The sequence below is a fragment of the Pleurodeles waltl genome, chromosome 7 (assembly GCF_031143425.1).
Source record: "Pleurodeles waltl isolate 20211129_DDA chromosome 7, aPleWal1.hap1.20221129, whole genome shotgun sequence".
Taxonomy (NCBI): Eukaryota; Metazoa; Chordata; class Amphibia; order Caudata; family Salamandridae; genus Pleurodeles; species Pleurodeles waltl.
In genome coordinates this window covers 699,282,458-699,310,208 of record NC_090446.1, presented here as the reverse complement: position 1 = coordinate 699,310,208, position 27,751 = coordinate 699,282,458, and the positions used below count along the sequence as shown (strand labels likewise).

General features: G+C 49.2%; 1 protein-coding gene across 2 annotated transcripts in view; it reads left to right on the top strand.

Annotated features, from left to right (window-relative positions):
- Window positions 1–27,751, top strand: part of LOC138304556 (E3 ubiquitin-protein ligase RNF14-like) — a 146,658-nt gene that overhangs the window by 48,854 nt on the left and 70,053 nt on the right. For both annotated transcript variants that reach the window (XM_069244709.1, XM_069244711.1), the window contains exon 6: window positions 1,420–1,577. In XM_069244709.1, the coding sequence (XP_069100810.1) occupies window positions 1,420–1,577 (158 nt within the window). The remainder of the gene's footprint in view (window positions 1–1,419; window positions 1,578–27,751) is intronic.

The following is a 27,751-nucleotide window of genomic DNA, read 5'->3' as shown; positions in this document are numbered from 1 at the left end:
CATGCAATAGAGTATTACCAGCTGTGCTCTATGTTATTTGGACACCAATTTATTGCACATGACCTCTACATTAATATTAAAAAATTGTACACTTTCCTTGCTGATGACCCCATCAAATTTAAGGTTCAACTCGTGTGTGCGTATGTGTGTGTATATATATATATATATTTAAAAAGTTTAAATATTTTATATTGACATTATTTCCTACAAGGTGGTATTTTAAGTCCCTACTTCAGTTATTCTCTATGGGAGGGTGTTGAGGTACTGGTGGTTTGCCACGTGTGATTCTGGACTAACTCTGGGTCTGTACATGTCTGTCTTTCCCTAAACTCCTTTTTAGAAGTTTCTAAACTCACCCTTACTGCGCCTGAAACCCCTTCCAATTCCAATTTCAATTCCACTTATTGCAACTGGTCCATCCCACATTTACTACTAAGGTCCTAGTTACATGTTTGGCGGTCTTGAGACCTTCAAACTTGCGGTGGAGGTCGTACCACCACACTTCTGGCAGTCCCACCACCAGATTATGATCCTGGCCATCGGACTGCCAGGAGACTGCTGCTTCCACCCGGATCAGGGATCCTGATGGGTTGGCGGCAGTCAAAGTTGTGGTCAGCCACAGCGGTGCAGAATTCGGCACTGCCATGCTGAATACGACTGCCTTTTCCACCAGCCTTTTCATGGTGGGGTCCCTGCTAAGAAAAGGCTGGTGGAAAGGCAGCGCTGAGGGCCACAGGGGAGGCCCTGACAGTACCCTCAGAATGTGCACTGTCAGGTATGTGCAGCTGCAAATGCCGCTGCACAGTTTCCAATGGGCTGACAGGCGGAAACGTTATAATATGACGATTTCCACCGGTCAGCCCACTGGAAACATTGTAATATGGCAATGTTGAGGCCGTCGGCTTGATGGCCACCTCACCACCACTATATTGGAGTTGTGGTGGTTCAACCGCCCAGCTCATAATCAGGCCCTAAGTAGTAAAATGTGTGAGGATCTTCCTGTTGCCCACTGCACACATTGTCAAGGGGAGCATATTCCATATTCTGTAATGTAAACAATGGAAAATTTACGTTTTATGACGTTTTGTGGAAGGCAACTGTGTAAACACTGATAAACACTAATTTCAAAATCTTAGGGAATCACTGAAAACACACCAGTGGATTCAACAAAACATAAAAGTGAATACAGAAACATACTCTCCTATAAAACATTGAAAGATGGATCTGATCTAAAACTGTCTTGGTCCTAAAGTTACATGAATAGTTCACACCTAAGTCTGTCATAGCAAACTACTACTCAATAATAAGGCATTAAAGAATTGAAATCTTTGTTATTAATGCTTGGCTTTCTGACCAATATTGTCCTATGACAACTTGATTAATTTATAGATTTGTATTCACACATATATCTGTTTACAGAAAAAGAGGAAGTTACTCTGGCACCACAGACTGAGTCTGAAGAAGAAACACCTCTGGGTTATAAACAAATCAAGTGCAAGAAATGGCAAGAGAAAATCAACATGGAATGTATTGCCAAGACCTGCAAAACGTGCCCCATGTGTGGTGTCAACATCGAGGTGAGGTCATTTCTCACATTTTAATATAACGGTAACATCCTTAAATGGATGAATAAGCAAGTCAAGGAATTGTAATGGTCATAGGAAGGACATATGTGTACTTCAGACCTTGAGTACCAAAACAGGCTTTAGCTGCTGCGTCCTCAAGCTCTCTGTCGAGTGTTATTGTCAAAATTCTCTCATTTTTTTAACACAAACGTTATTGGCATTTTGATAAAACATACCATTGTTGCTATACAATTGAACGTGCTGGTGTACATTACAGTATATAGGTAATACAATAGATGGAGCAAGTATATTTAATAAAGTAATATTACATCCCAACAATGTTGTTGTGTGTAAACCGGCCCAATTCCTCTCTCCCCCACCCGAATTAACTTCTGTCTGTCTGAATAGTGACTGAAAATTGTGTGGGCTGATAATCCTAATAAAGCATAAGGGATGTGTAATTGTTGCTGGGGTCATTAGTCGCACCAAAGTAAAGTTCTAATTGAGGCTAACTGTGTAGTAATGTCACACTGGTGTGGGAGGGAGGGGAAGGAGGTGAGGGTGAGGGTGGGTAGTTCCTAAGCCAAAAGGCTGAGGGGTCGGGGTCCAGACAGTAGCAATGACAGGGAGTTAACCATAAGGGTCTTAATGGCCCTCAATGTTCTACCTCATCAGTATTAGATTGCGCCCGAAATGTTTCTAGCAGGGCGTCCAATTTCAGTGATATCAGCTTCCATTGTAGCCCTCTGTATTTCTCACAGCGAAGTGCCTTGCTCTCTGCCTGGGACCAATGCAGCACCTCTTCCCTCCAGTAAATGTTTGGGGAAACCCAGGGCGATTCCCAATGCCTGGCTAATTGTCGCTTTGCTAAGAGTAAAGCCAGGTTTACAAAGCGTGCAGTCACTTTAGAACCTCGGGATCAAGGGTATAATCCCAATCTATATCGGTCTGGTGTTTGCCCCATATTGGTGCCTGGGAGGTCTGTTAATGACGACCCTATTTTAGACCAGTATTCTGAAAGTGAAGGACATGACCAGAGCATATGTATAAGGTCGGCATAGCCGGCGTAACATCGATGGCACTGGGCCGAAGCTGAAGGTACATCGTGTTGAGCCTATGTGGTGTAAGATATGCTTGATGACAGATGAAGAATTGTATCAGCTTGAATCTGGAATTGCGGGATACTATCTTAGAGTATTGCAGAAGAAAGGTCCACTCCCTAGGTGTAATGTCCTGACCGCAATCATCGGTCCACTTTGTTTTAAGCAAATCCAACGATGTTTCAAGGTGCGCGCAGAGTCCACAGTACAACCATTGAGTAAGGTGTCTACCATGTCCCATTGTATGAAGGGCCTGCAGGAGTTTGTGTGTTGTCGGTTCTATGCCTGCAGACACCTAGGGGGTCATTACAACCCTGGCGGTCTTTGACCGCCAGGGCTGTTTTGGAGGAAGCACCGCCAACAGGCTGTCGGTGCTTCCAGGGGGAATTAAGACCGCGGCGGAAGCGCCGCAGTCGCACCGCCGGTTTCCTGCCACTTTTGTCCCAGCGGGAGTAATCCTCCAGGGCAGCGCTGCAGCAGCGCTGCCCAGGGGATTACGAGTCCCCCTCCCGCCAGCCTTTTCATGGCGGTTTGAACTGCCATGAAAAGGCTGGTGGAAAGGGGAGTTGCAGGGCCCCCTGCCACGGCCCCGTGCAGCTTAAAAGCGTGAAGGGTGCAACTGCACCCGTCGCACAACCAAAACACCGCCAGCTCCATTTGCGCTCCTGTGTTGCGGCCGAGATCCCCGCTGGGCCGGCGGGAGGAAACCAGGTTTCTGCCTGCCGGCCCAGCGGGGATCTCATTATGGCCGCGGCGGGAGTGTGGCTGCATTGGCAGCCGCCTGGTGATCCAAACCGCGCGCCAAGGTTGTAACGACCCCCCTAGTGTTTGCGAACTTAGCCTAGGATTTTAGCATGGGTTAAGAACAGAGTCTCAGGCAACCCATGAGCTTGCACGAAGCCCAAGTGTGGCATTAACTTGCCATCCTTGAACAGGTAACCCAATGAACGGACTCCCCCTTGCTCCCAGACCCAGAGCAAGGCAGCTGCTACAGTACCTGAGGGAGTATGGGATTGGTGAGACTGTATATCTCATTGCAGTTTTCTAGTATGCCAGGGCTATAGATAGCAGCAGAGTAGCACCTATAGATTGCTTAGGGGGTCTGGGAACAGCAAGCAGCGGAGCAGGTGTTTCCGCAGCATTGTAGTGGTGTAATTGATTTCGCCAAGATTATGGACGGCCAGTCAAGATTCCAACCATTGGAGTTGTGCCACTATGCAATAGGCCTTAAAATCATGGGTTCCCAGCCCACCCTCATCATGTGGCAGTTGTAACTTTGATAGGCTAATTCTGCAGCAACCACTCCCAAATGAGGTTGAACCACAAGGAGTTTAACGTATGAAATACACGGGGTGGTACTAGGAGTAGTAGATTGAGAAAGTAGTATAAAACACGTGGTAATACCACCATTGTCGCTAAGGCCAATCTACCCGATACGGAAAGAGGCAGTGTGGTCCAAAAGTCTACTTCAGATCAGAGTGCTATGAGTGCAAGCATCAAGTTACCCTCCAGCAAATTGGTTTGATCCAGGTATATTTGTATGCTGAGATAATGGAAAGAGACAGATGCGGTTGCAACGGTTATGGGTCTGAATTGAATTGATGGTGCTGGGTAATTGTCATGAAAGGAATATACTACGACTTGTCGGCATTAGTTTGAGGGCCGGAGATATCTGCAAATGTAGATAGTATCTGTACCACTCGTCCCAATTCCTCCCGCGAAATCCTTATACTATAGGATCAGATCATCCACGTATTATGAAATTAAGTGGGTAGTGTGGCCCACTACGATCCCCCATACCTCCATACCGTGGCAGATGTGTTGCACAAGCGGCTCTATAGCTAATACAAACAAAACGGGAGACACAGGGCACCCCTGTCGGATCCCACTGAATATTCGGTAAGAGGCAGATATGTGTGAGCCAGTTTTAGCGTGGGTTCAGAGTGTAACAGCTTCACCCAATGGATATATTCTGGGTGTATCTCAAAGGCCTCCAGAGCTGCTAGCATATAATCCCAACTAAGGATATTGAATGCTTGTCGTATATCTAGTGACAATCATTCGGCATGTAGGTAACAGTGTTTAGTCTCATCCACTAGCTGAAATAGCCGACGTGTGTTCAACGACGTACTACAACATCAAACAAAGCCACTTTGGTCTGTGTGCAATAGTCGTGAAAGGATCGGGAGGAGGCGACGCGCTAGCACCTTACTTAGGAGTTTATATTCTGTGTTTAAGATAGAGAGAGGTCTATCGAAGGACATCTCGGCAGGGGATCAGTTCGGTTTAAGAAGCTAAGTTACTAGGGCTTCACGGGTCAAGGGGGCAAGTATCCTACACTCCAGTGAAACATTATACAGCCTCTCAAGGTGAAAGACCAGTCGCGTAGTAAAGGTGGAATAAAATTCCACTGGGAAACTATCGGAACCCAGGGTTTTGTTGCGTGCCAGTTCTTTAATGGCTTCCCCAATTTCAGCCGCCAATATTGGGACCCTCAGTGCCTTCCTCTCTGCTGCTGCCACCTGGGGGAGTGTGCTTTGACGTAAGAATGAGAATATGGCAGCAGGTGCAGCAGGCGGTAGCGTTGCATAAAAGTCGGCATGATAGTCACAAAAGGTCTAATTGATGCCAGTTTGTGTATCTACTATGCCCAGGTGTGGGGAGTGTATGGATAGAAAAGGTGTTGGTCTTTGTTGTGGTTCAATTAGTCTAACAAGAAGGGTACCTGGTTTATCTGCTTCCGTGTGCAGTTATTGAGTGTAGGACCTGTGATCGAGGACTCTGAGGCTTTCGAGAAGTTCTGCATGGCAGATTCAGGAATTTTGTAGTTGAGTATCATCCTTTGTGTGACGTGCCACCGCTTGTTCCAGAGCACCACAGTCATTTTCTAAGTGTGTAAGTTCCTTCACTTTTTCCCCCGTGCACCTGTGTGTGTGGCGATGGAAGCCCCCTGTATCACCACCTTGAACGCCTCCCACTCAACCATTGGGGAGGAAGCAGTGTTTTTGGTTTTGGAGGAATAGGTATCAATAGTAGTGTCTAGAGTCTGCCGGAACACCACATCTTCTAATAACGTAGGTTGGAGGTGCCATGTAGGGATTGGAGTAGGCACCTGACCCCATGGGAGTGTAATTTCTAGTGGATTGTGGCCTGATAATGTTTTGCCTAAGTATGCTGCGCAATTTATTTGGGGTTGCAGCTGGGAGGTGCACAGAGACCAGTCCAAACAGGAATGGAGCAATGTGCCGGAGGTGGGGATGGGGCTAAAATGAATATTCTCTGAGGTCTATGTTACGTTTGTGCCAAACTTCTAATAGGTTCCAACCCTTGGCCCACTGTTGCAGTGCCTTGGCCTGGCGAATCAAAAAAGTATTTGTTAAGGGGGATGTGAGCGATCTGTATGAACTGCATTACAATCCCCTCCTAACACCCAAGGGAGGTGCCTATTCTTATAATACTATAGGCGGGAGAGGAACATGTCTTGTTCTTGGTTCGCGCGTAAAGACAGCCTAACACCACCTGCTCGCAATGAAGTAGGCCGCGCAGCAACACATATCGCCCATATGTTTCGATTTTAGTGTCTGGGCTGAAAAAGGGATCCCTGCCCATATCAGATGGCTGCTCCACAGGCAAAGACCGAAAAGGCGGTGTGAAAGAGTTGCCCTCTCCATTTCCTCTACAGCTTTAGGGCTTCCAGTGTGGTACAATGCGTTTCCGGTAAGAATGTTATGTGTGCGCGTTGTCTGTGCAACTGTACTAGTATCCTATGACATTTAAGGACCGATTCCAGCCCCCTAACATTCCAGGTGATATATATCGTATGTAGCCATCATAGCGAATGTACATTTGGTGACTCAACGCCTCCAGCATTTGGCATTGTGTGTCCCACATGGATCGTTCTAATGACAGATGTATAACAAACAATATTCCTCAATACTTGGTCCAGCGGGAAAACTTTGCTTGACCAGTTAACCAAACATAACAAAACATAACAGTCAAAGAGATAACGCAGCCTACGCCAAAGGGGTGCAGTGACCAATGTGCTGTAATGCACAGTGCCAGGGTGATGGATTTGCTGTCTTGCTACTTGAGGTTCGGACCCGGGCCCAATATCTTGTGAAATGGCCACTAACCAGTTCCATATACAAAAGTAGGAGGCATAAGGGTTCCCTATATGACTATAAAATAAAAAACAATAAGATATTAAGAAGCATATATATCAATGCACGTCACTCAGTATAACAGTATAATGTGATAATAGGGGAACCCAACCGCCCAACAGATTTTGCAGGTGTCAAGTCTCTATAGGGGAGCATGCAGCAGGGTTTACTCAAAGTTAGGACCCTCATAAATCATTAGCCATCTGTGGCGTTACAGCCGGCAACAAGGCTATGCTGTCCTCAGTGTCACTACCAAGGGATAACTCAGTGCTGAAACCACATTCTAGATTGCGCAAGGCTTTTGCCAGTCGAATTGCCTCAAGTTGGCTCTTAGGGGTGTGATGTGGGGATGGTGTGTTCTTGTTTCTGCACCGGTGACATCTCCGCAGCACTGGGCCAGCCGGTGGGACGACAGAGGTGAAGACTGCCGCGGCCGCCAGTCCTATTACCCCAGGAAATTCTGGGGTAGCCAATCTCTGGCCGCTGCAGGAGAGTCAAAGAAGTATGAGTGCCGATCATGAATGATTTTTGGTTTGGTTGGGAATATCAATGCATAAGTGACACCAATGGTTCTTAATTGACGATTCACTTCCTAAGAGGACGCCCTCTGTCACTGCACTGCTAAAATGTAATCTGGATACATGGACACTCTCGCCCCCTGAGCAGAGAGTGGGAGTTCTTACGGGCTGCACGCAGTAGTATGTCTCTATCTCCGAAATGTAATTTTTTTGCCACAATTGGCCTTGGAGTGGCACCCAGAATGGGTTTTCTGGTGGGCACTTGGTGCGCCCTCTCCACGGTGAAGAGGGCAGATAGGCCCTCCAAGGCTATCTGAGTCAGGAGACATGTTTCAATAAATCAGGTTGGTTGAGCGCTTTCAATACCTTCTGGCATTCCCACTATACTAATGTTATTCCTGCGTGTTCTTCCCTCAGCATCTTCAGCGCGGTCCTGAAGCTGTTCCACTTATTTTTGCAGCTGTGTTATCAATGATCCTTGTTCCACTTGTCCTGGTGTAAAGGTGGCTAGTGCCTGGACTGTCTGTTTGACTTTGTCAGCAAGTTTATGGTGATCGTCTTTAAGCAGACGGATATCTGTGGTGAGAGCGCCAAGTTGCTGCTCCAGTCAGCTAGACCATTGAGTCTGTTGGGCCCCCAGTTTCACGCCATGCCACTCAAGGCCTCCCGATAGCTGCTTCATCTTCTCAATGCCCGTGCCACTCCACACTCATTTTATCTCACCTGCAGGGCCAACCCGGCTGTAGTCCGCAAAATCACACATCAGGACAATGCAATGCTGTGTCGAGGAGCGGGCCGCCAGGTCACCCAGGCTCCTCCCAGCCCCCAGCCAGCTCTCACAGGCGTTCGGGAGCAGGAGCACTTAGGCCTCACCTCCGTTGAGGCGCAAGGCTACATACCAGGACTCTGGGCCTCCGCACGGCAGCCACAAGGGCCACTGCGATGCACCAGATTGGCTCAGCGCTCACATCCAGGGCTGGTACACGTAGTGCTTTTGTTTATATTTTCCAGGGTCCCTCATTCCAGCAGGCCATTCGGAGCAGAGCGCTTGCCATCACGGGTTCCCGGCTCTCAGATAGCGCACCCGGCACCCCGTAGCAGCGTCCAGGCCTCGGCAGGCTCCATACTCTAACTGTGCTGAGTCGTGGCCCAGATCACCCCCAACCACACAGGCGGGCCACACCCGCAGCAGTCACATCCCCAACACTGGCCCTTCAAGTCCAGGGGGGTGCCTCAGAGCAGCAGGGTTGAGGAACAGAATGCGCTGGCCCTGATGTGCTCTGCTGCGGCCCACCCCCAATGGCCAAAATGCACGTCTGGACAACGACGGCGCTTCGGTTGATTTAGCTTGCAAATTTCAGGTTGTAGTCTTCACCCGGGAGGATCACAGGGGCCGATTGTGGCTGATTGAAAAATAAACTGTACGCCCGGGTCCAGAGCTACGGAGATATGCATCCTCCATCTTAGGAGCTTGGCCATGCCCTCACCCAAATGTTCTCATAATTCAATTTAAGATCACTACCCAAACGAAAAACATGCATGTGTGATTGGGATGGTTGTAGGTGAAGGAGTTGCAGAGGAGACTGGAGTAATTGAAGTTTCCCATCTGGATACTTACAATGCTAGCCATTGTGAATATGAAATTAGCCTTTACAAAGCTTGTACAAAGCTGGTATCAGCATTAAATCACATATTCAATAGGACAATATGTTGACCAAACAATAGTTAGATATTTGCAAGAACCACCTTAGATGGGAAGGCTAGATACACCTGCTCTGCATCGGTCAAAAACATTCTAAAAATGTGTGTTAAGCAACTACTTTACAACCATCTTGACCCTTCTCAGTGCAGTTGTGCTCCATGAAGGTGGCAGGGATGTCAAGGGTAAGCAATGGCGCTTGCAGGGCGTAGCTTCAGGGGGGTGCTTGGGCTGTTACACCACCCTAATAAATGTATTTTGTGATAAATAGTTGGGTACAGGTGCTTTCAGTTGAGTATGGGGAGGTGTCTGTCGGATTTCACCAGGAATTTTTACACACAAAGACAAAAACAGACTTCTGAAATGTTGGTTATTTCACAAAATAATGTTTTCTCTCAATTAGTACCCCTACCAATCCGCATTCCTCTCCCTTTCCACTGCCCCTCAATGCCCTCTCGTGCTTCTCAAATGATCTATTCTAACATTATGTACCAGGGTGTTTGTTGGAAAATGTGACAGCTGACACCCCCCCAATCTTACTGACTAAGCTACGCCTCTGGGCACTTGCAAAGAACTGTTAGATGACAAAGAGGTCCATGTAACAGGGTTGATGCCCTAGTTGGTAACAAAACTGCCTTAACGAGGGACAAATGTAAAGCATTTACCAATGATAACAAAGGATTTTTGAAAGACAAGCCCATGAACGAGTGATAGTGATGGGCGTGCGATGGACATGGTTGAAAGCTCACAGATAGATTACAACACGTCAGAGCACTTTAGCTCTTGAGCTAACAACATTTTCAATGCAACTGGTCTCGCAGTTGCTCGAGTTAGAGCTATTAGCTTTGTAAACTCCTAACCGGACTTTTCTTGCCACATGCGATCGTGCTGTGTTTTTTTTTCCTTTTCATTGTGTGGCAAGAAAAGTCCATTTAGGAGTTTATAGCGCTAATAGCTCAAACTCGAGCAAATGCGAGACCCGTTGCTATTAGCTTTGTAAACTCCTAACCAGACTTTTCTTGCCACACAAATGAAAAAAAAACGCAGCACGATCATCTTTTCATTTGTGTGGCAAGAAAAGTCCAGTTAGGAGTTTACAGCGCAAATAGCTCTAACTCGAGCAAATGCGAGACCCATTGCGCTGATCAGCACACATGGGGGTGAAAACAATAAGCTGTAGAGATCAACTCGCAAAAACACATGGGTCGTGTTTTGTGACCTTTTAAAAATAAGCACGAGAAACGGAATCATGTTTACACAACATGAAAAAACAGCGAGGGGAGAGCAAGCTGGCCCTGGAAAAGCCCCCCTCTGTTTTATTATGTTTGCAAAGGGAGCTAGTGGGGAGGAGGGTCTGAACAAGCACCCACAGTGCTGAAGTGAAACAGGCAAATGCTAAAAAAAAGTCCCTTACAGAAGAGATAAACAGAACATAGCGTAATTACACAGTACTTTGTGCTGCTCCCAAAGTGAGAAAAAGGCAGGACAAAGAGGCAGAACTGACCACTAACAAATGAAAACGCTGGAACTCACTCTATAGTATACTTATAAGTATACAGCAGGCCGAACGCTAACGCTCGGCCTAAAAATGGCAATTTAAATGCTTCTTTTAATGGGTACAATCGAGCCTCTTTCAGCAGTGAAAGTCACAGGATTAGAATTAAGAGTAAAAATGTGGAGGGCTTTCACTAGTACACAGATGATGTGCCTTATTTCGTTTACGATCCTGAAATGACCGGGCCCATATAATACAAATAGTGCGGACATATGGTGATGCATCTAGCTTGTTCATGGACCGTAACAAATCACTGTTGGTGCCACTGAGAGAGGTAGGAGATACTATGTTATAGCAGCATTGCCTGAAAAATAAATCAAGAGAACTTTATATATATAGGACTCCATATTGCAATGAGCCCTCAACAGCCATGAGATCTTAATATCACTCCCCTCTTAACTCAGCTTAACTAAGATCTCCATAAATAGCAGACTCTTCCACTTTCAGTCATGGGGATGATTGCACTATTCAAAATGATTGTCCTCCCCAACTTATTATATATCCCACCTAACCTCACCCTGGCTGCCTCACAACGTTTTTTTGATAAACTCCAAACAGGCATGAGCAAAGATTTATGGCTGGAGAAACAAACAAGAATATCATGGGCCAAGTGCACGCAGGCCACTAATGATGGAGGACCGACAACCAGCTATATCACTGAGCAGCCCATCCTAGAATTATTAATTACTGAATATTTGGAGAACGGGATGATCCTGCATATCGGCTAGAACTTGATTACTTCCCAGACACCATACCTCAAAGTCCCTATAGTCTCCCAAACTCCCTACCCATCTCCTGAATGTCACAATGTTGACAGTGCATGGTGCAAAGCATTACAATACATGGGCCAGTTCAAACAAATTACCTAGTAGACCGCCTTGTGGTGTGGAGTTTGGCTCCTATCAGGCCGCAAAGTTGGGTGATTTAAGACTTGGGACTGTATTAGTATCTACAGGCTGGGAGATGCCTTGGACAGAGGCAAATGAAGTCACATACATAGGTCCCAGTTCTTTGGATTCTTTCATCTACAATGCATATTAGAACCATTGATGGCCTAGTGACCAAGTCCCCCAGAATTTAATCCACTGGAGGCCAAGTTGACCATGGATCCCAATGGTAGGGAAAGCACTTCAAGGTTATATCACTCGCTAGTAATTAATGCTCCAGACCCTATGACTCAGACAAGAGCTAGCTGGAAGGGTATAGTTGAATGCTGAACAAGGATGAATGAAAAGAAACAAAAAAATGGCCCCTAGCACAATAGCAATCTCTTCCCCTCTTAGACTCGTTCAATGCAAATACTTACATAAAACCTTTTATTATCCTGAGCAATTGTGGAAGATGAATAGGGAGTCCTCTCTGTGTTGTACAAGATGCCATGTGGCAAGGGGCACCATAATGCATATGATATGGGCTTATCCCCAATATTCTGGAGTTTTGGAGGGTGATCGGGTAGCACCTGGATGTAGTGATCAGACAGCTTTGTTCCCTGAAGTGTGCACGCTTGCACGGGTGCACACGCTACTTTCCACCTGCGTGCATAGCCTTTTGCAAAGTGCGCACTCCACTGCTTAATGCAGGAGACCATTTATCAGCCACTTGATTTAAAACCATGATCGAGGCTGGATGAAAAATTGTCACTCACTTGGATGTGAAGTGCGAGGAACAGTGACAGTTAGTTTACACAAGGCTGTGCGGACGTGCAGAATGCGCATAAAAGGACTTCCAGAGACTTCCTCTACTCTACACAGGTTTTGCCACAGTGGATCATGAATGTCAATTCACCAAAATGCAGGGGTAGTGGAGGTGACATCACACATAATGTAACCTTTAATTTAATTCACACACCCATGCTTAAAAATACACACACATTTACACAATCACACACTCGTTCTCACATAAGCACACTTTCACCCGCAAGCACACAGAACAGTTAAAATACATTTTTACTTACCTCAGCTGCTAGGGATGATCATAAATTGTAGTTCATTCTTTATTACACTAATTGAGAATAATATCATATTATTCACTATTAGTGTAATAAAGAATTGACAAAAAAAAACAAGCACAGTGCGTCTGCCTTTTTGTGCTGGGGACTGATTTTGCCACGTTCGAGGCAAGGGGTCGTAAAGGCAGTGCCAGGGGTCGCAAGGGGCAAGCCTGAGTTCACAGTTGTGACCCGTAAATGACGTCCATACCGTGGTTCACAGAGCTTGTAGATGGCAACTGTTAAACATGCTGCTTGCTCCATTGTTGTCGGTGTAATACTGGAAAAAAGTCAGGACTCAGAGACGTGTGGCGGGCAAAGACAGAAGAGCGTCCACTCTTTCTCCCTTTTATTTTCTCGCCCTGCACGGACCCCAAAAAAACCTTCCCCCTTTCAGGTGACCGCGCGAGTGCCACACTAGTCTGCGCACTTTATTACAGTTGGGGGCTTGTGGGGAAGTAGCAGCAGCATTGAGGAGCCCAGTTCCAGAATTATCTATTGCTGGCAGTGGATCTGATAACACATAAAGGGGCCCGGGGGGGGATTGCCTGAGAAACTAGAGGTCTCCCCCCCGGGAGGTCTGGGGAATGGCACGGTCCACAGGCGCCATTTGGGCGCTTTTTGGGCTATGGAGGGGTTGTATAATTGGGAGCCATTTTAGGGACTTGCCATCATTTTGAATTAGCGACACAGTGGCTGGTTGGTAGCAAGAAGTTTCTGAAGTTTAGATCAAAGTTTTTTCTAATTATTTTCATTGTGATTGCGACGGGTGTTTCACCTTTGTTTGCAGTCGATTAGAGCAGTGTACAGATTGTCAGGTTAAGGATTGGATTTTTGTGATGCTGTGACGGTAACGAGCAGGAGCGCATGTGAGGGCAGAGGACGCATGCGGCGTTTACCTGTGGCAGCGGTGGTTTCGTTCGCGGACGCAGGCAGCTTCATGATGGCGGATGAGCATGTTCGGGGGGCCCTTCAGTTACTTAAGGAGGCCGGGTGCTTGGACTTGGTGCGAGACGGTGCCGTACAACACTTGCGCCCGGCCCGGCGTGCGGCAGCAGCGTGGTGGCGCCCATTTTGGCCTCCTCGTCCCTGCACGCAACAGTGGACAAGAGCAAGGCGGTAAGGGGGCGCAGAGGAGGGAGGACTGGGAATGCCCCAGTTAAGAGAGTGGGGCGGGAGGCTTTTTTGGCCACACACCCGCAGAGCGGTGCTGCGGGCCAACAGAGGAGGCAGAGAGGCTGGGGGAATGTCTGGGGTGGGAAGGGGAGGGAGCTCTTCGGACGGGGCGGCAGGGGGTGGAAAAAGCAGCCTCTTCAGCTCAACGGGATCGAGATGCTCCAGGTGTTGGAGCACAGAGGGCCCATATGGCCACAGGTGTATCCAAAGGTTCCAGGTCCAACTCTGTTGTTGGCAGGGATGGATTGGGAGTGGAGAAGGATCCTGGAACAGATAGTGGATCGGAATGGGACGCGGCGCAGGACATCGGTAAATGGGGAGAGTGATGGGAGAGTTGGTTTGGGGGGCCAGGGGAGGGCCCAGTCAGTTTGGGAGGGTTGGGGGGGAACAGGGGCCCATGAGTGGGAAACGATTCTGGAGTGGAGCGAAGAGGAGGAGGCATCGGGGTCGGTGTGGAGGATGATGGTATTACATTAAAAGTACATCCTCGGTGCACTTATGAAAGACAATGGGGCAGGGTGTCGGGGGGAGGGGGAGCAAAGAGAGAGGGGGAGATCCAGGTGGGGGTTGGCAGGGAGGTCGGGGACGACTTAGCCTTGGTGTGTTTGGGGGGGGGAATAGGAGTACGGTTTTTGGGCTCACCGGCACATCGGGCATTTCCTGGCAGGGCGTGAAGACGGCACAACAGAGACCGAGCAGGTCTGGGGCGGCCCGGTGACCTCGGGAAGAAGAGCAGACGGGGCCCCAAGCGGCCGGACGGATGGCGCTGGCAGACGCTGGTGACAAGGAGCCGAGGGCTAAGGTTGGTTTGTGGTGGCCCGTGGTGGGATGGGTTTTGCGCCCACCAGCGACGGGGCCACGAACGACCAGCGGCCTGGCACTTGCCAGTCTGGACAGGGCAGGAGCGCCCTGCGGCAGGCCACTACATACGTGGGAGGATCCAGCATGGAGGGCGGACAGATGAGGGCTGCAAGGAGCCCTGGTGAGTATGAGGATTTGGCAGTGGAAGGGGTATTAGACTATGAAGAGGAAAGTGTAGAGGAGGGGGAGCTGAGAGATGAAGAGGAGGATGAATGGGTGGGGATCCGGGGGGTGTCTAATGTTGTGCATAAGTCGTTACAGGTGGTGAGCGAGGCCACAGGACGTGGACAGCTGGCATGGCGGACGGCTTAGGAGCAGCCCCTTCCCTTGACGCCAGGTATGGAGGCAGGGCCTATAATCTGTCAGGTGGCATCAGTAGCGGTGGAAGCGAAAGCAGATAATGCGCAGGAGCACTTGTGCAAAGGGGTATATGTTATGGATGCCGGAGTTGGGACGGAGACCTGCGGAGAGGTCAAGAGTATTCAAGAGACACAGGGCGGTGGGGAGACCATGAGTGATTCGGGTTCAGAGACAGTTAAAAAAAAAGTTAAAAAGTTGCCCTACATGGGCACGTCTAAACCATTAGGTGCGCACCTTATGTCAGCCACGAAGGAGAAGATTTGGAAAGGTGAGTATGTGGAAATGTTAAAACTCCTTCATAGGGAGGTCAGGTCCAAAAAAGGCTCTAAAGAGGAGGAATATGAGTTGGCCAAAAGGCCGAGGGCTCCAGTTACTATTGAAAATTGGACACCGGCTTTTTTTTAGATATGCAAGCGTTTACTGCAAGCGCTTTCCGGAAAGGGCAGTAGTGCTTTTCAAGTACATGGATGTTATATGAAAAGCACAGCTAAATTACGGGGTCTACGTCTTGGTGCAGTACGATGAGGAGTTTAGGGCTAGGATGGCAGCCGATTTGGAAGTTCAATGGGGTGAGATTGACACAGACCTATGGCAACATACCATGGGCCCGTCCAAATTTGGCAAAACGTTTTTACGGCCAGCAGTTTGCCTATCACGTACTGGCCCTTTTGGGAGCGCCCCACCCAGGGTGGGGCAGGTACAACCACAAAGGGAGGAGCAGGAGCGACGGGAAATGGGTCAGCCAAATCAGGGGCGTGTTGGGATTATAATAAAGGCCTTTGCACACGGGAGTACTGTAAGTTCAGGCACGAATGTTCACGTTGCTTCGAAAAGCATGCAGTTATTCACTGTTATGCCACAGGTAACCAAGGAGCACAGGCGGCAGGGCATAGTCAATCTTACTATGCGAACAGTCAGGGGGCCAACAAGTCAAAAAGGGGGCAAAGTCCTTTTGGAAAAGGCTCGTACTCCGGTTAGAATTGAGAAACTGCGTTTCTGGTTAGAATGCTACGATGACAAACAGGCTGCACGGGTTTTGTGGCTGGGATTTTTGGAGGGTTTTTAATTGGCATATGAGGGGCTGCAACAGCATCCAAGGTAAAGAAGAAATAATGCAGCGCAAGCTGGACAAGGAAGTGGCAGAAGGGAGCATGGAAGGTCCTTTTTCTGATTGGTCTTTGGAAAATCTTATGGTGTCCCCCATTGGGGTGGTGCCCAAGAAGGAACCTGGCCAATACGTTTGATTAATCATTTATCTTGGCCAGAGGGCTCTTTGGTACATGACTTCATACCAGAGGAGACGACTAAGGTGTCCTATGCTTAAGTATGTGTGGCCATTGCTATGGTAGAAGGTCTCGGAGCTGGTGCCTTAATGGCAAAGACAGACATAAAATCAGCATTTTGGCTCCTACCTGTCAACCCCAATGATTTTGAGCTTCTCTGTATTCAATTTCAAGGAAATTAGTACGTGGACAAAGCCCTTCCCATGGGATGTTCAATCTCCTGTTTGTTATTTGAGTGTTTCAGCACCTGTGTGCAATGGATATTTTCGTCCGTCACCGGGCACAAGGAGGTGAGACGTTATCTAGATGATTTTTTCTTTGCAGCACCGGTGGGCTCAGACCAGTGTGCGGTCATTCCACGTCGGTTTCGAGACATCTTGGGGGATCTGGGTGTGCCCCCGGCCCCTGAAAAAACTGTGTGGCCCTGTTTGGCCTTGACTTTTTTAGGGATTGAACTGGACACGGTCTCCATGGTGGCTAAGTTGCCAGAGGAAAAACGGGTGGCTATGGTGGTGACGGTGCAGGACATGGTGCGACAGAACAAGGTGAAGGTTAAGGACATTCAAGTTTTATAGGGCCACCTTAATTTTGCCTGCAAGGTGGTAAGGGAGGGGAGGACATTCTGTAGGCGCGTGGGTCTGGTTTTGTCAGGGCATCAGCTACTGCATCATCATGTGCGGATTAGTGCAGGGGTGAAGGAGGATTTGAGGATGTGGGGTGTTTTCCTGGAGCATTTCAATGGGATCTCCATGCAACAGTGGCAGGTGTGTGAGTGGGATATCCAACAATTCTCTGATGCCGGGGGGGCGTCCGGTTTCGGTTTGTATTGGCAAGGATGGTACTGTGCAGAGGAATGGCCGGTGTCTTGAAAGGGGGGGGGGGAGGAGCATTGCATTCCTGGAACTGTTCCCATTGGTGGTCGCGGTGTGCCTTTGGGGTCATCTACTCGCACACAAAAAGGTGTTATTTTGGATGGACAATTTGGCAGCCATGCAGGTTGTTAACAGGCAATTGGTGTGGGATGCACAAGTGCTGCAGCTGCTGCAAGTTTTTGTGCTGGAATGTTTGCACCGCAATATTTATTTTAGGGTGAAACATGTACCAGGTGTGGACAATGACATAGCGGACCCTTTGTCTCGTTCACAGTGGGAGAGATTCCATGGTTTAGTTGCGGACGAGCCCCTGTGCAGGATACCCATGCCGGATGCTCTGTGGACCATAGGCGACACCAGATGCTGTGCCTGGTGGTCAACTTATTGGCGCGATCTACACAGCAAGCATATGTGAGGGCTTGGGAGGAGTTTAGGAGGTCGGGCAGTCAGGAGGGAAGATGAGAGAGGTAGGCTGGAGGACGTGGTATGTTTTATCGTGGTGGAGTGACGTAGATTTCAAGGGGAATAGTGTGATAGTTCACATCGGGTGCTCTAAAACAGACCAGCAGGGCAGAGGAACACAGGTGGTCCTTTTGGCATATCCCGTTGTCGTTGTATGCCCGGTTTCCCTGGGGATGCAGCTTAAGGTGTGTAGTGGGGGAGGTTGCGGGAGGTTTTTCTTCATGGGGATGGAAAAAGGGTTTCACGTACCAGCTTTTAGCAGTTTTGAGGGCAAGTTTGCAATATGTGGGACAGATTGGCTCTCATTTTGGGACACATTCTTTCCGGATTGGCATGGCATCAGAGGCGGGGTCAAGGGGATGGAGTACACATCAATTAATGAGGCTTGGGAGGTGGAAATCTGAGGCTTACAAAAGCATGTGCGGCAAGGGATTGAAAGGGGGTCCGATGTGTGAGAGAAACTTATTTCTTTCCTGATGCAGGTTCTGTATGTACCAGGACTGGAGGTATATTTTCTGTCTATATGGGTCATCGGACATTCCTTCGTCAAGTGGGCACACAAGAAGGCAGGGCATACGGCTATTGGGGAAAATGTAGGTTTGGATTGGTGTAGGAAGTTACCTCTGTATATACTATCTCAATGTAAGATATAGGGCCTGATTCTGACCCCGGCGGTCACGGACCGCCGGGGCCAGGGTCGGCGGGAGCACCGCCAACAGGTTGGCGGTGCTCCTCAGGACATTCTGACCGCGGCGGTTCAGCCGCGGTCAGAACAGGAAAACCGGCGGTCTCCCGCCGGTTTTCCGCTGTCCTGCAGAATCCTCTGCCATGGGGATTCTGACACCCCATACCGCCATCCAGGAACAGGATGGCGGTATGGGGTGTTGTGGGGCCCCTGGGGACCCCTGCAGTGCCCATGCCAATGGCATGGGCACTGCAGGGGCCCCCGTAAGAGGGCCCCACTTTGTATTTCAGTGTCTGCTTTGCAGACACTGAAATACGCGACGGGTGCCACTGCACCCGTCGCACATACCCACTCCGCCGGCTCCATTCAGAGCCGGCTTCCTCGTGGGGAGGGGTTTCCCGCTGGGCTGGTGGGCGGCCTTCTGGCGGTCGCCCGCCAGCCCAGTGGGAAAGCCAGAATGGCCTCCGCGGTCTTTCGACCGCGGAGCGGCCATATGGCGGCTCACTCCAGGCGGGCGGCGACCACCGCCCGCGGGGGTCAGAATGACCCCCATAGTGTGCACAGAGCCAAGGGGTTCCCCTTAGAGGTAAGATAGTGGCAAAATTAGATAATTCTAATGCTCTATTTTGTGGTAGTGTGGTCGAGCAGTAGGCTTATCAGAGGGTAGTGTTGAGCATTTGTTGTACACACACAGGCAATAAATGAGGAATACACACTCAAAGACTTACTCCAGGCCAATAGGTTTTTATACAGAAAAATAACTTTTCTTAGTTTATTTTAAGAACCACAGGTTCAAGATTTGAAAAAAACACATAAAATGCAAGGTACTTCACATGGGGAACTTAGGAACTTTGAATAAAAGCAATATCATATACAGTCTTTGTTAAAATGGCAATAAGTTATTTTCAAAGTGGACACTGCAAAAATCAACAGTTCCTGGGGGAGGTAAGTAAAGGTTAGTTTGTGAGGTAAGTAAGACACTTACAAGTCTCAGTTCCTGGGCATAGGCAGCCCACCGTTGGGGGTTCAAGGCAACCCCAAAGTTACGACACCAGCAGCTCAGGGCCGGTCAGGTGCAGAGGTCAAAGAGGTGCCCTAAACACATAGGCGCCTATGGAGAACAGGGGTGCTCCGGTTCCAGTCTGCCAGCAGGTAAGTACCTGCATTCTCGGGGGGCAGACCAGGTGGGTTTTGTAGAGCACTGGGGGGGGGGACACAAGTAGGCACACAAAACACACCCTCAGCGGCCCAGGGGCGGCCGGGTGCAGTGTGCCAAGCAGGCGTCGTGTTTCAGATAGGAAACAATAGAGAGACCCGGGGGTCACTCTAGCGGTGCAGGCTGGCACAGGGGGGGCTTCTCGGGACAGCCACCACCTGGGCAAGGCAGAGGGTCGCCTAGGGGTCACTACTGCGCTGAGGTTTGGTTCCTTCAGGTCCTGGGGGCTGCGGGTGCAGTGCTGGTTCCAGGCGTAGGGCCCTTTGTTACAGGCAGTCGCGGTCAGGGGAGCCTCTGGATTCTTTCTGCAGGCGTCGCTGTGGGGGCTCATGGGGGTCATCTCAGGCTACTCGCGGGCTCGCAGTCGCCGGGGAGTCCTCCCTGTGGTGTTTGTTCTCTGGATCTCGAGCCGGGGGCGTTGGGTGCAGAGTATGGAATCTCACACTTCCGGCGGGAAACGTGCAGTCTTTGAAAGTTGCTTGTTTGTTGCAAAGAAGTTGCTGGTTTTGAGCAGAGCCACTGCTCACTGGAGATTCTTGGTCCTTTAGTCCTGGGTAGTCCTCTGAGGCTTGAGAGGTCACTGGTCCCTGTTGGATGCGTCGCTGGTTGCAGGTTTTCGAAGTTGGAGACAGGCCGGTAGGGCTGGGGCCAAAGCAGTTGTCATCGTCCGTCTTCTCTGCAGGCTTGTAGGTCAGCGGTCCTTCTTGTTTCTTCAGGTTGCAGGAATCTGATTTCCTGGGATCTGGGGTGCCCCTAAATACTAAACTTAGGGGTGTGTTTAGGTCTGGGAGGGCAGTAGCCAATGGCTTCTGTCCTTGAGGGTGGCCACACCCTCTTTGTGCCTCCTCCCTGTGTGGAGGAGGGCATATCCCTAATCCTATTGGGGGAATCCTCCAAAACTAAGATGGAGGATTTCTAAAGGTAGGGGTCACCTCAGCTCAGGACACCTTAGGGGCTGCCCTGACTGGTGGGTGACTCCTCCTTGTTTTTCTCATTATCTCCTCCAGCCTTGCCGCCAAAAGTGGGGGCAGTGGCCAAAGAGGCAGGCATCTCCACTAGCTGGGATGCCCTGAGGCGCTGTAACAAAAGGGCTGAGCCTTTGAGGCTCACTGCCAGGTGTTACAGTTCATGCAGGGGGAGGTGTGAAGCACCTCCACCCAGTACAGGCTTTGTTCCTGGCCACAGAATGACAAAGGTACTCTCCCCATATGGCCAGCAACATGTCTGGTGTGTGGCAGGCTGGCAGAAACTGGTCAGCCTACACTGGAAGTCGGATTGGTATTCAGAGGGCATCTCTAGGATGCCCTCTGGGTGTATGTTACAATAAATTGCACACTGGCATCAGTGTGCATTTATTGTGCTGAGAAGTTTGATACCAAACTTCCCAGTTTTCAGTGTAGCCATTATGGAACTGTGGAGTTCGTGTTTGACAAACTCCCAGACCATATACTCTTATGGCTACCCTGCACTTACTATGTCTAAGGTTTTGCTTAGACACGGTAGGGGCATAGTGGTCTTGCACATATGCCCTCACCTGTGGTATAGTGCACCCTGCCTTAGGGCTGTCAGGCCTGCTAGAGGGGTGACTTACCTATGCCACAGGCAGTGTGAGGTTGGCATGGCACTCTGAGGAGAGTGCCATGTCGACTTAGTCATTTTCTCCCCACCAGCATACACAAGCTGTGAGGCAGTGTGCATGTGCTGAGTGAGGGGTTCCCAGGGTGGCATAAGACATGTTGCAGCCCTTAGAGACCTTCCCTGGCATCAGGGCCCTTGGTACCAGGGGTACCAGCTACAAGTGACTTATCTGAGTGCCAGGGCTGTGCCAATTGTGGAAGCAAAACTACAGTTTAGGGAAAGAACACTGGTGCTGGGGCCTGGTTAGCAGGGTCCCAGCACACTTTCAATCAAAACTTAGCATCAGCAAAGGCAAAAGGTTAGGGGGTAACCATGCCAAGGAGGCATTTCCTTACACAATCCCCTCCCCCCCAAACGAAAAAGGATGAGACTAACCTTTCCCAAGAGAGTCTTCATTTTCTAAGTGGAAGAACCTGGAAAGGCCATCAGCATTGGCATGGGCAGTCCCAGGTCTGTGTTCCACTACAAAGTCCATTCCCTGTAGGGATATGGACCACCTCAACAGTTTAGGGTTTTCTCCTTTCATTTGCATTAGCCATCTGAGAGGTCTGTGGTCAGTTTGAACTATGAAGTGAGTTCCAAAGAGGTATGGTCTCAACTTCTTCAGGGACCAGACCACAGCAAAGGCCTCCCTCTCCATGGCAATCCAACACTGCTCCCTGGGGAGTAATCTCCTGCTAATAATAGCAACAGGCTGGTCAAGGCCATCATCATTTGTTTGGGACAGGACTGCTCCTATCCCATGTTCAGAGGCATCTGTCTGCACAATGAACTGCTTAGAGTAATCTGGAGCTTTCAAAACTAGTGCTGTACACATTGCTTGCTTCAGGGTGTCAAAGGCCTTTTGACAGTCCACGGGCCAGTTCACTTTCTTGGGCATTTTCTTGGAGGTAGGTTCTGTGAGGGGTATGGATCCGTATCCCTTCACAAACCTCCGATAGTACCCAGTCAAGCCAAGGAATGCCCTGACTTGAGTTTGAGTTTTTGGAGCTACCGTGGCTGAACTTGACCTCCACCTACAAGGTGACCCAAGTAAACCACAGTACCCTGCCCTATCTGACATTTAGATGCCTTGAAAGAGAGGCCTGCTGCTTGCAAGGCCTGCAAAACCTTATTCAGATGGACCAGGTGATCCTACCAGCTGGAGCTAAAGACAGCAAAATCATCAAGATAAGCTGCACTAAAGGACTCCAAGCCAGCAAGGACTTGATTCACCAACGTTTGGAAGGTGGCAGGGGCATTCTTTAAGATAAATGTCTTCACAGTAATTTGGTAGTGCCCATCAGGTGTAGAGAATGCTGTTTTCTCTTTTGCTCCGGGTGCCATTCTTATTTGCCAGTACCCTGCTGTTAAGTCAAAGGTACTTAAGTATTTGGCAGCACCCAATTTGTCAATTAATTCACCTGCTCTTGGAATGGGCTGAGCATCTGTCTTGGTGATAGAGTTAAGCCCTCTGTAGTCCACACAAAACCTCATCGCCTCTTGCCATCTTTTGTGTAAGGTTTGGGGACCAAGACTACTGGGCTAGCCCAGGGACTGTCAGAGTGCTCAATCACTCCCAACTCCAGCATCTTGTGGACTTCCACTTTGATACTTTCCTTAACCTGATCACACTGTCTGAATATTTAGTTTTTGACAGGCATGCTGTGTCCTGGGTCCACATCATGGGTACACAGGTGTGTCTGACCAGGGGTTAGGGAAAAGAGCCCTGCAAAAAGCTGGAGGACTTGCCTGCAGTCAGCCTGCTGTTGGCCAGAGAGGGTGTCTAAATAGATCACTCCATCTACTGTGCCATCCTTAGGGTCAGTGGAGAGGAGATCAGGGAGAGGTTCACTCTCTGCTTCCTGGTCCTCATCTGTAACCATTAACATGTTTACATCTGCCCTATCATGGAAGAGTTTGAGGGGGTTAACATGGATCACCCTCTTGGGGGTCCTGCTAGTGCCTAGGTCCACCAGGTAGGTGACCTGACTCTTCTTTTCTAGCACTGGGTAAGGGCCACTCCATTTGTCCTGAAGTGCCCTGGGAGCCACAGGCTCCAGAACCCAGACTTTTTGCCCTGGCTGAAACTCAACCATAGCAGCCTTTTGGTCATACACATCTTCTGGAGCTGTTGGCTGGCCTCAAGCTTTTTGCTTGCCTTTTCCATGTACTCTGCCATCCTTGAATGTAGACCTAGTACATAGTCCACCACATCTTGTTTATGCTCATGGAGAGGTCTCTCCCAGCCTTCTTTTACAAGAGCTAGTGGAAAACCCTACTCCCTTCTGAGGCACCTCGCTGTAGGCGAAAGGCAGGCATGGCAAGAGGACATGCCATCTCCTTTTGAGTTTTTCAGGGAGCCCATGATCATGCCCTTCAATGTCTTGTTAAATCTCTCAACAAGACCATTGGTTTGTGGATGGTATGGTGTGGTGAATTTGTAAGTCACTCCACACTCATTCCACATGTGTTTTAGGTAAGCTGACATGAAGTTGGTACCTCTGTCAGAAACCACCTCCTTAGGAAATTCAACTCTGGTAAAAATACCAGTGAGTGCATTGGCTACTGCAGGGGCAGTAGTGGACCTAAGGGGGATTGCTTCAGGGTACCTAGTAGCATGATCCACTACCACTAGGATATACTCATTCCCTGATGCTGTGGGAGGTTCAAGTGGACCCACTATATCCACTCTCACTCTTTCAAAGGGGACCCCCACCACTGGAAGTGGAATGAGGGGGGCCTTTGGATGGCCACCTGTCTTACCACTGGCTTGACAGGTGACACAGAAGGTACAAAACTATTTTACCTTCTGGGACATATTGGGCCAACAGAAATGGTTGACTAACCTCCCCCATGTCTTGGTTTGTCCCAAATGCCCAGCAAGGGGAATGTCATGGGCTAAGGTCAGAATGAACTCCCTAAACTCCTGAGGCACTACCACTCTCCTAGTGGCACCAGGTTTGGGATCTCTTGCCTCAGTGTAAAGGAGTCCATCTTCCCAATAGACCCTGCGTGTTCAACTGACAATTCATTTTTCTTGTTCAGCTGCTTGCTGTCTTAGGCCTTCAAAAGAGGGACAAGTTTCTTTCCCCTTGCACAGCTGTTCCCTTGAGGGTCCCCCTGGGCCCAAGAGCTCAACCTGTAAAGGTTCCAGCTCCATGGACTCAGTTCCCTCAGAGGATAGAACTTCTTACTGAGAAGAGAGGTTATGTTTCTTTTTCTGTGCTGAAGCTTGTTCCCCAGTCTTCTTTCCTTTTCTCTTGGAAGGTTGGGCCATTATTCCAGACTCCAACAATTCTTTTTCACCCTGAGCCCTGCACTGTGCCCTTGTTTTGACACACACCAGTTCAGGGATACCCAGCATGGCTGCATGGGTTTTGAGTTCTACCTCAGCCCATGCTGAGGACTCCAGATAATTTCCAAGAAGACATTCTACTCGTATAGCAGAAGAGACTACCACCTGTTTCTGGCCAGTGACTCCCCATTCTAAAGTTACCATTGCCATGGGATGTACTTTTGTCTGATTGTCAGCATTGGTGACTGGATAAGTTTGTCCAGTCAGGTATTGTCCTGGGGAAACCAGTTTGTCTGTCACCATAGTGGCATTAGCACCTGTATCCCTCAGGGCTTCTACTCTAGTCCCATTAATTAAGAGCTGCTGTCTGTATTTTTGCATTTTAGGCGGCCAGGCAGCAAGTGTGGCTAGGTCCACCCCACCCTCTGAGACTAATGTAGCTTCAGTGAGAACCCTGATTTGATCTGGGCACACTGTTGATCCCACCTGGAGACTGGCTATTCCAGTGCTAACTGGGGTAGTAGTTGTTGTGGAACCTTTCTTGGGACAGGCCTTGTCTCCAGTTTGGTGTCCATGCTGGCTACAGCTGCAACACCAGGCCTTTTTGGGATCAACGTTTTTACCCTTGTACCCAAATGAGGCTTGTGAAGACGCTTTGGACCCACCCTCCTGTGCAGGTTTTTGGGGCCCAGTAGAAGACTCTTTACTTTTTCCCGTGGATGTCTCAACACTCTTCCCCTGGGAGGCTTTGTGACCCCTTTCTTTTGGTCACCCACTGTGGAAGTCTTGGTTACCCTTGTCTTGACCCAGTGGTCTGCCTTCTTTCCCAATTCTTGGGGAGAAATTGGACCTAGGTCTACCAGATGCTGATGCAGTTTATCATTGAAACACTTACTTAAAAGATGTTCTTTCATAAACAAGGTATACAGCCCATCATAATCATTTACACAACTGCCATTAATCCAACCATCTAGTGTTTTGACTGAGAAGTCAACAAAATCAACCCAGGTCTGGCTCGAGGATTTTTGAGCCCCCCTGAACCTAATCCTGTACTCCTCAGTTGAGAATCCAAAGCCCTCAACCAGGATAGCCTTCATGAGGTCATAGGATTCTGCATCTTTACCAGAGAGTGTGAGGAGTCTATCCCTACGCTTTCCAAATGAACATTTCCCAACGGAGAGCACCCCAGTGAGATTTGTTTACTTTTCTGGTTGCACAAGCCCTCTCAAAAGCTGTGAACCACTTGGTGATATCATCACCATCTTCATATTTTGTTACAATCCTTTTGGGGATTTTTAGCATGTCAGTACTTTCTCTGACCCTATTTATGTTGCTGCCACCATTGATGGGAGCTAAACCCATCTCTTGTCTTTCCCTCTCTATGGCTAGGAGCTGTCTCTCCAAAGCCAAACTTTTGGCCATCCTGGCTAACAGGAGGTCATCTTCATTGAGGCTGCCCTCAATGCTTCCAGAGTTACTGGTCTCCCCTGTGGAAGAATCAGTATCTCTGACTATCACTTGTGGAGTCAGGGTTTGAGGGACCCTGGCCTCCCTAACTAGGACAGGAGGGAGGGAATCATCCTCCTGATCACTAGCTTCCCCCTCTGTAGGATTATCCTCAGAGGGGTGGTCCTTTGCAAACTCTGCCAAAAGCTCCTGGAGCTTAACTTTGGTAGGGTTGGACCAAGTCTTTATATTTTTTAGCTTACATAGAGTCCTTAGCTCTGACATCCCTAGATGCAGGTGAGCGGTGAGGTTGAGTTTCATCACCATCTCTTCTGTGCTAGATATTATTTCTCTAAATGTTGGGATAACTTTTTAAGAATCTAAAAACTATTTCTAGAACTTAAATCCAAACTTTTACAAACTTTTAAACTCTAAAAGAAATGCTAATAGGGACTTACACAAGGCCACAGCAGGACTCAAAGTAAGAGATACTGTGCACAGAGTCCAAGGGTTCCCCTTAGATGTAAGATAGTGGCAAAATTAGATCATTCTAATGCTCTATTTTGTGTTAGTGTGGTCGAGCAGTAAGCTTATCAGAGGGTAGTGTTAAGCATTTGTTGTACACACACAGGCAATAAATTAGGAACACACACTCAAAGACTTAACTCCAGGCCAATAGCTTTTATATAGAAAAATATATTTCCCCAAAGTTACTACACCAGCAGCTCAGGGCCAGTCAGGTGCAGAGGTCAAAGAGGTGCCCAAAACCCATAGGCGCCTATAGAGAACAGAGGTGCTCCGGTTCCAGCCTGCCAGCATGTAAGTACCTGCCTCCTCGGGGAGCAGACCAGGTGGGTTTTGTAGAGCACTGAGGGGGACACATGTAGGCACACAAAACACACCCTCAGCGGCACAGAGGCGGCCGGGTGCAGTGTGCAAAGCAGGCTTCGGGTTTCAGATAGGGCACAATGGAGGGACCCGGGGGTCACTCTAGCGGTGCAGGCAGGCACAGGGGGGGCTTCTCGGGACAGCCACCACCTGGGCTAGGCAGAGGGTCTCCTGGGGGTCACTCCTGCGCTGAGGTTCGGTTCCTTCAGGTCATGGGGGCTGCGGTGCAGTGCTGGTTCCAGGCGTCGGGTCCCTTGTTACAGGCAGTCGCGCTCTGGATTCTCTCTGCAGGCATCACTGTGGGGGCTCAGGGGTGTCGTCTCAGGCTACTCACGGGATCGCAGTCGCCGGGGAGTCCTCCCTGTGGTGTTTGTTCTCTGGATCTCAAGCCGGGGGCATTGGGTGCAGAGTGTGGAATCTCGCGCTTACGGCGGGAAACGTGCAGTCTTTGAAAGTTGCTTCTTTGTTGCAAAGAAGTTGCTGGTTTTGAGCAGAGCCACTGCTCACTGGAGTTTCTTGGTCCTTTAGTCCACGGTAGTCCTCTGAGGCTTTAGAGGTCGCTGGTCCCTGTTGGATGCGTCGCTGGTTGCAGGTTTTCGAAGTTGGAGACAGGCCGGTAGGGCTAGGGCCAAAGCAGTTGTCGTCGTCCGTTTTCTCTGCAGGCTTGGTCAGCAGTCCTTCTTGTTTCTTCAGGTTCCAGGAATCTGATTTCCTGGGATCTGGGGTGCCCCTAAATACTAAACTTAGGGGTGTGTTTAGGTCTGGGAGGGCAGTAGCCAATGGCTACTGTCCTTGAGGGTGGCTACACCCTCTTTGTGCCTCCTCCCTGTGGCACATCCCTAAGCCTATTGGGTGAATCCTCCAAAACTAAGATGGAGGATTTCTAAAGGCAGGGGTCACCTCAGCTCAGGACACCTTAGGGGCTGTCCTGACTGGTGGGTGACTCCTCCTTGTTTTTCTCATTATCTCCTCCAGCCCTGCCGCCAAAAGTGGGGGCAGTAGA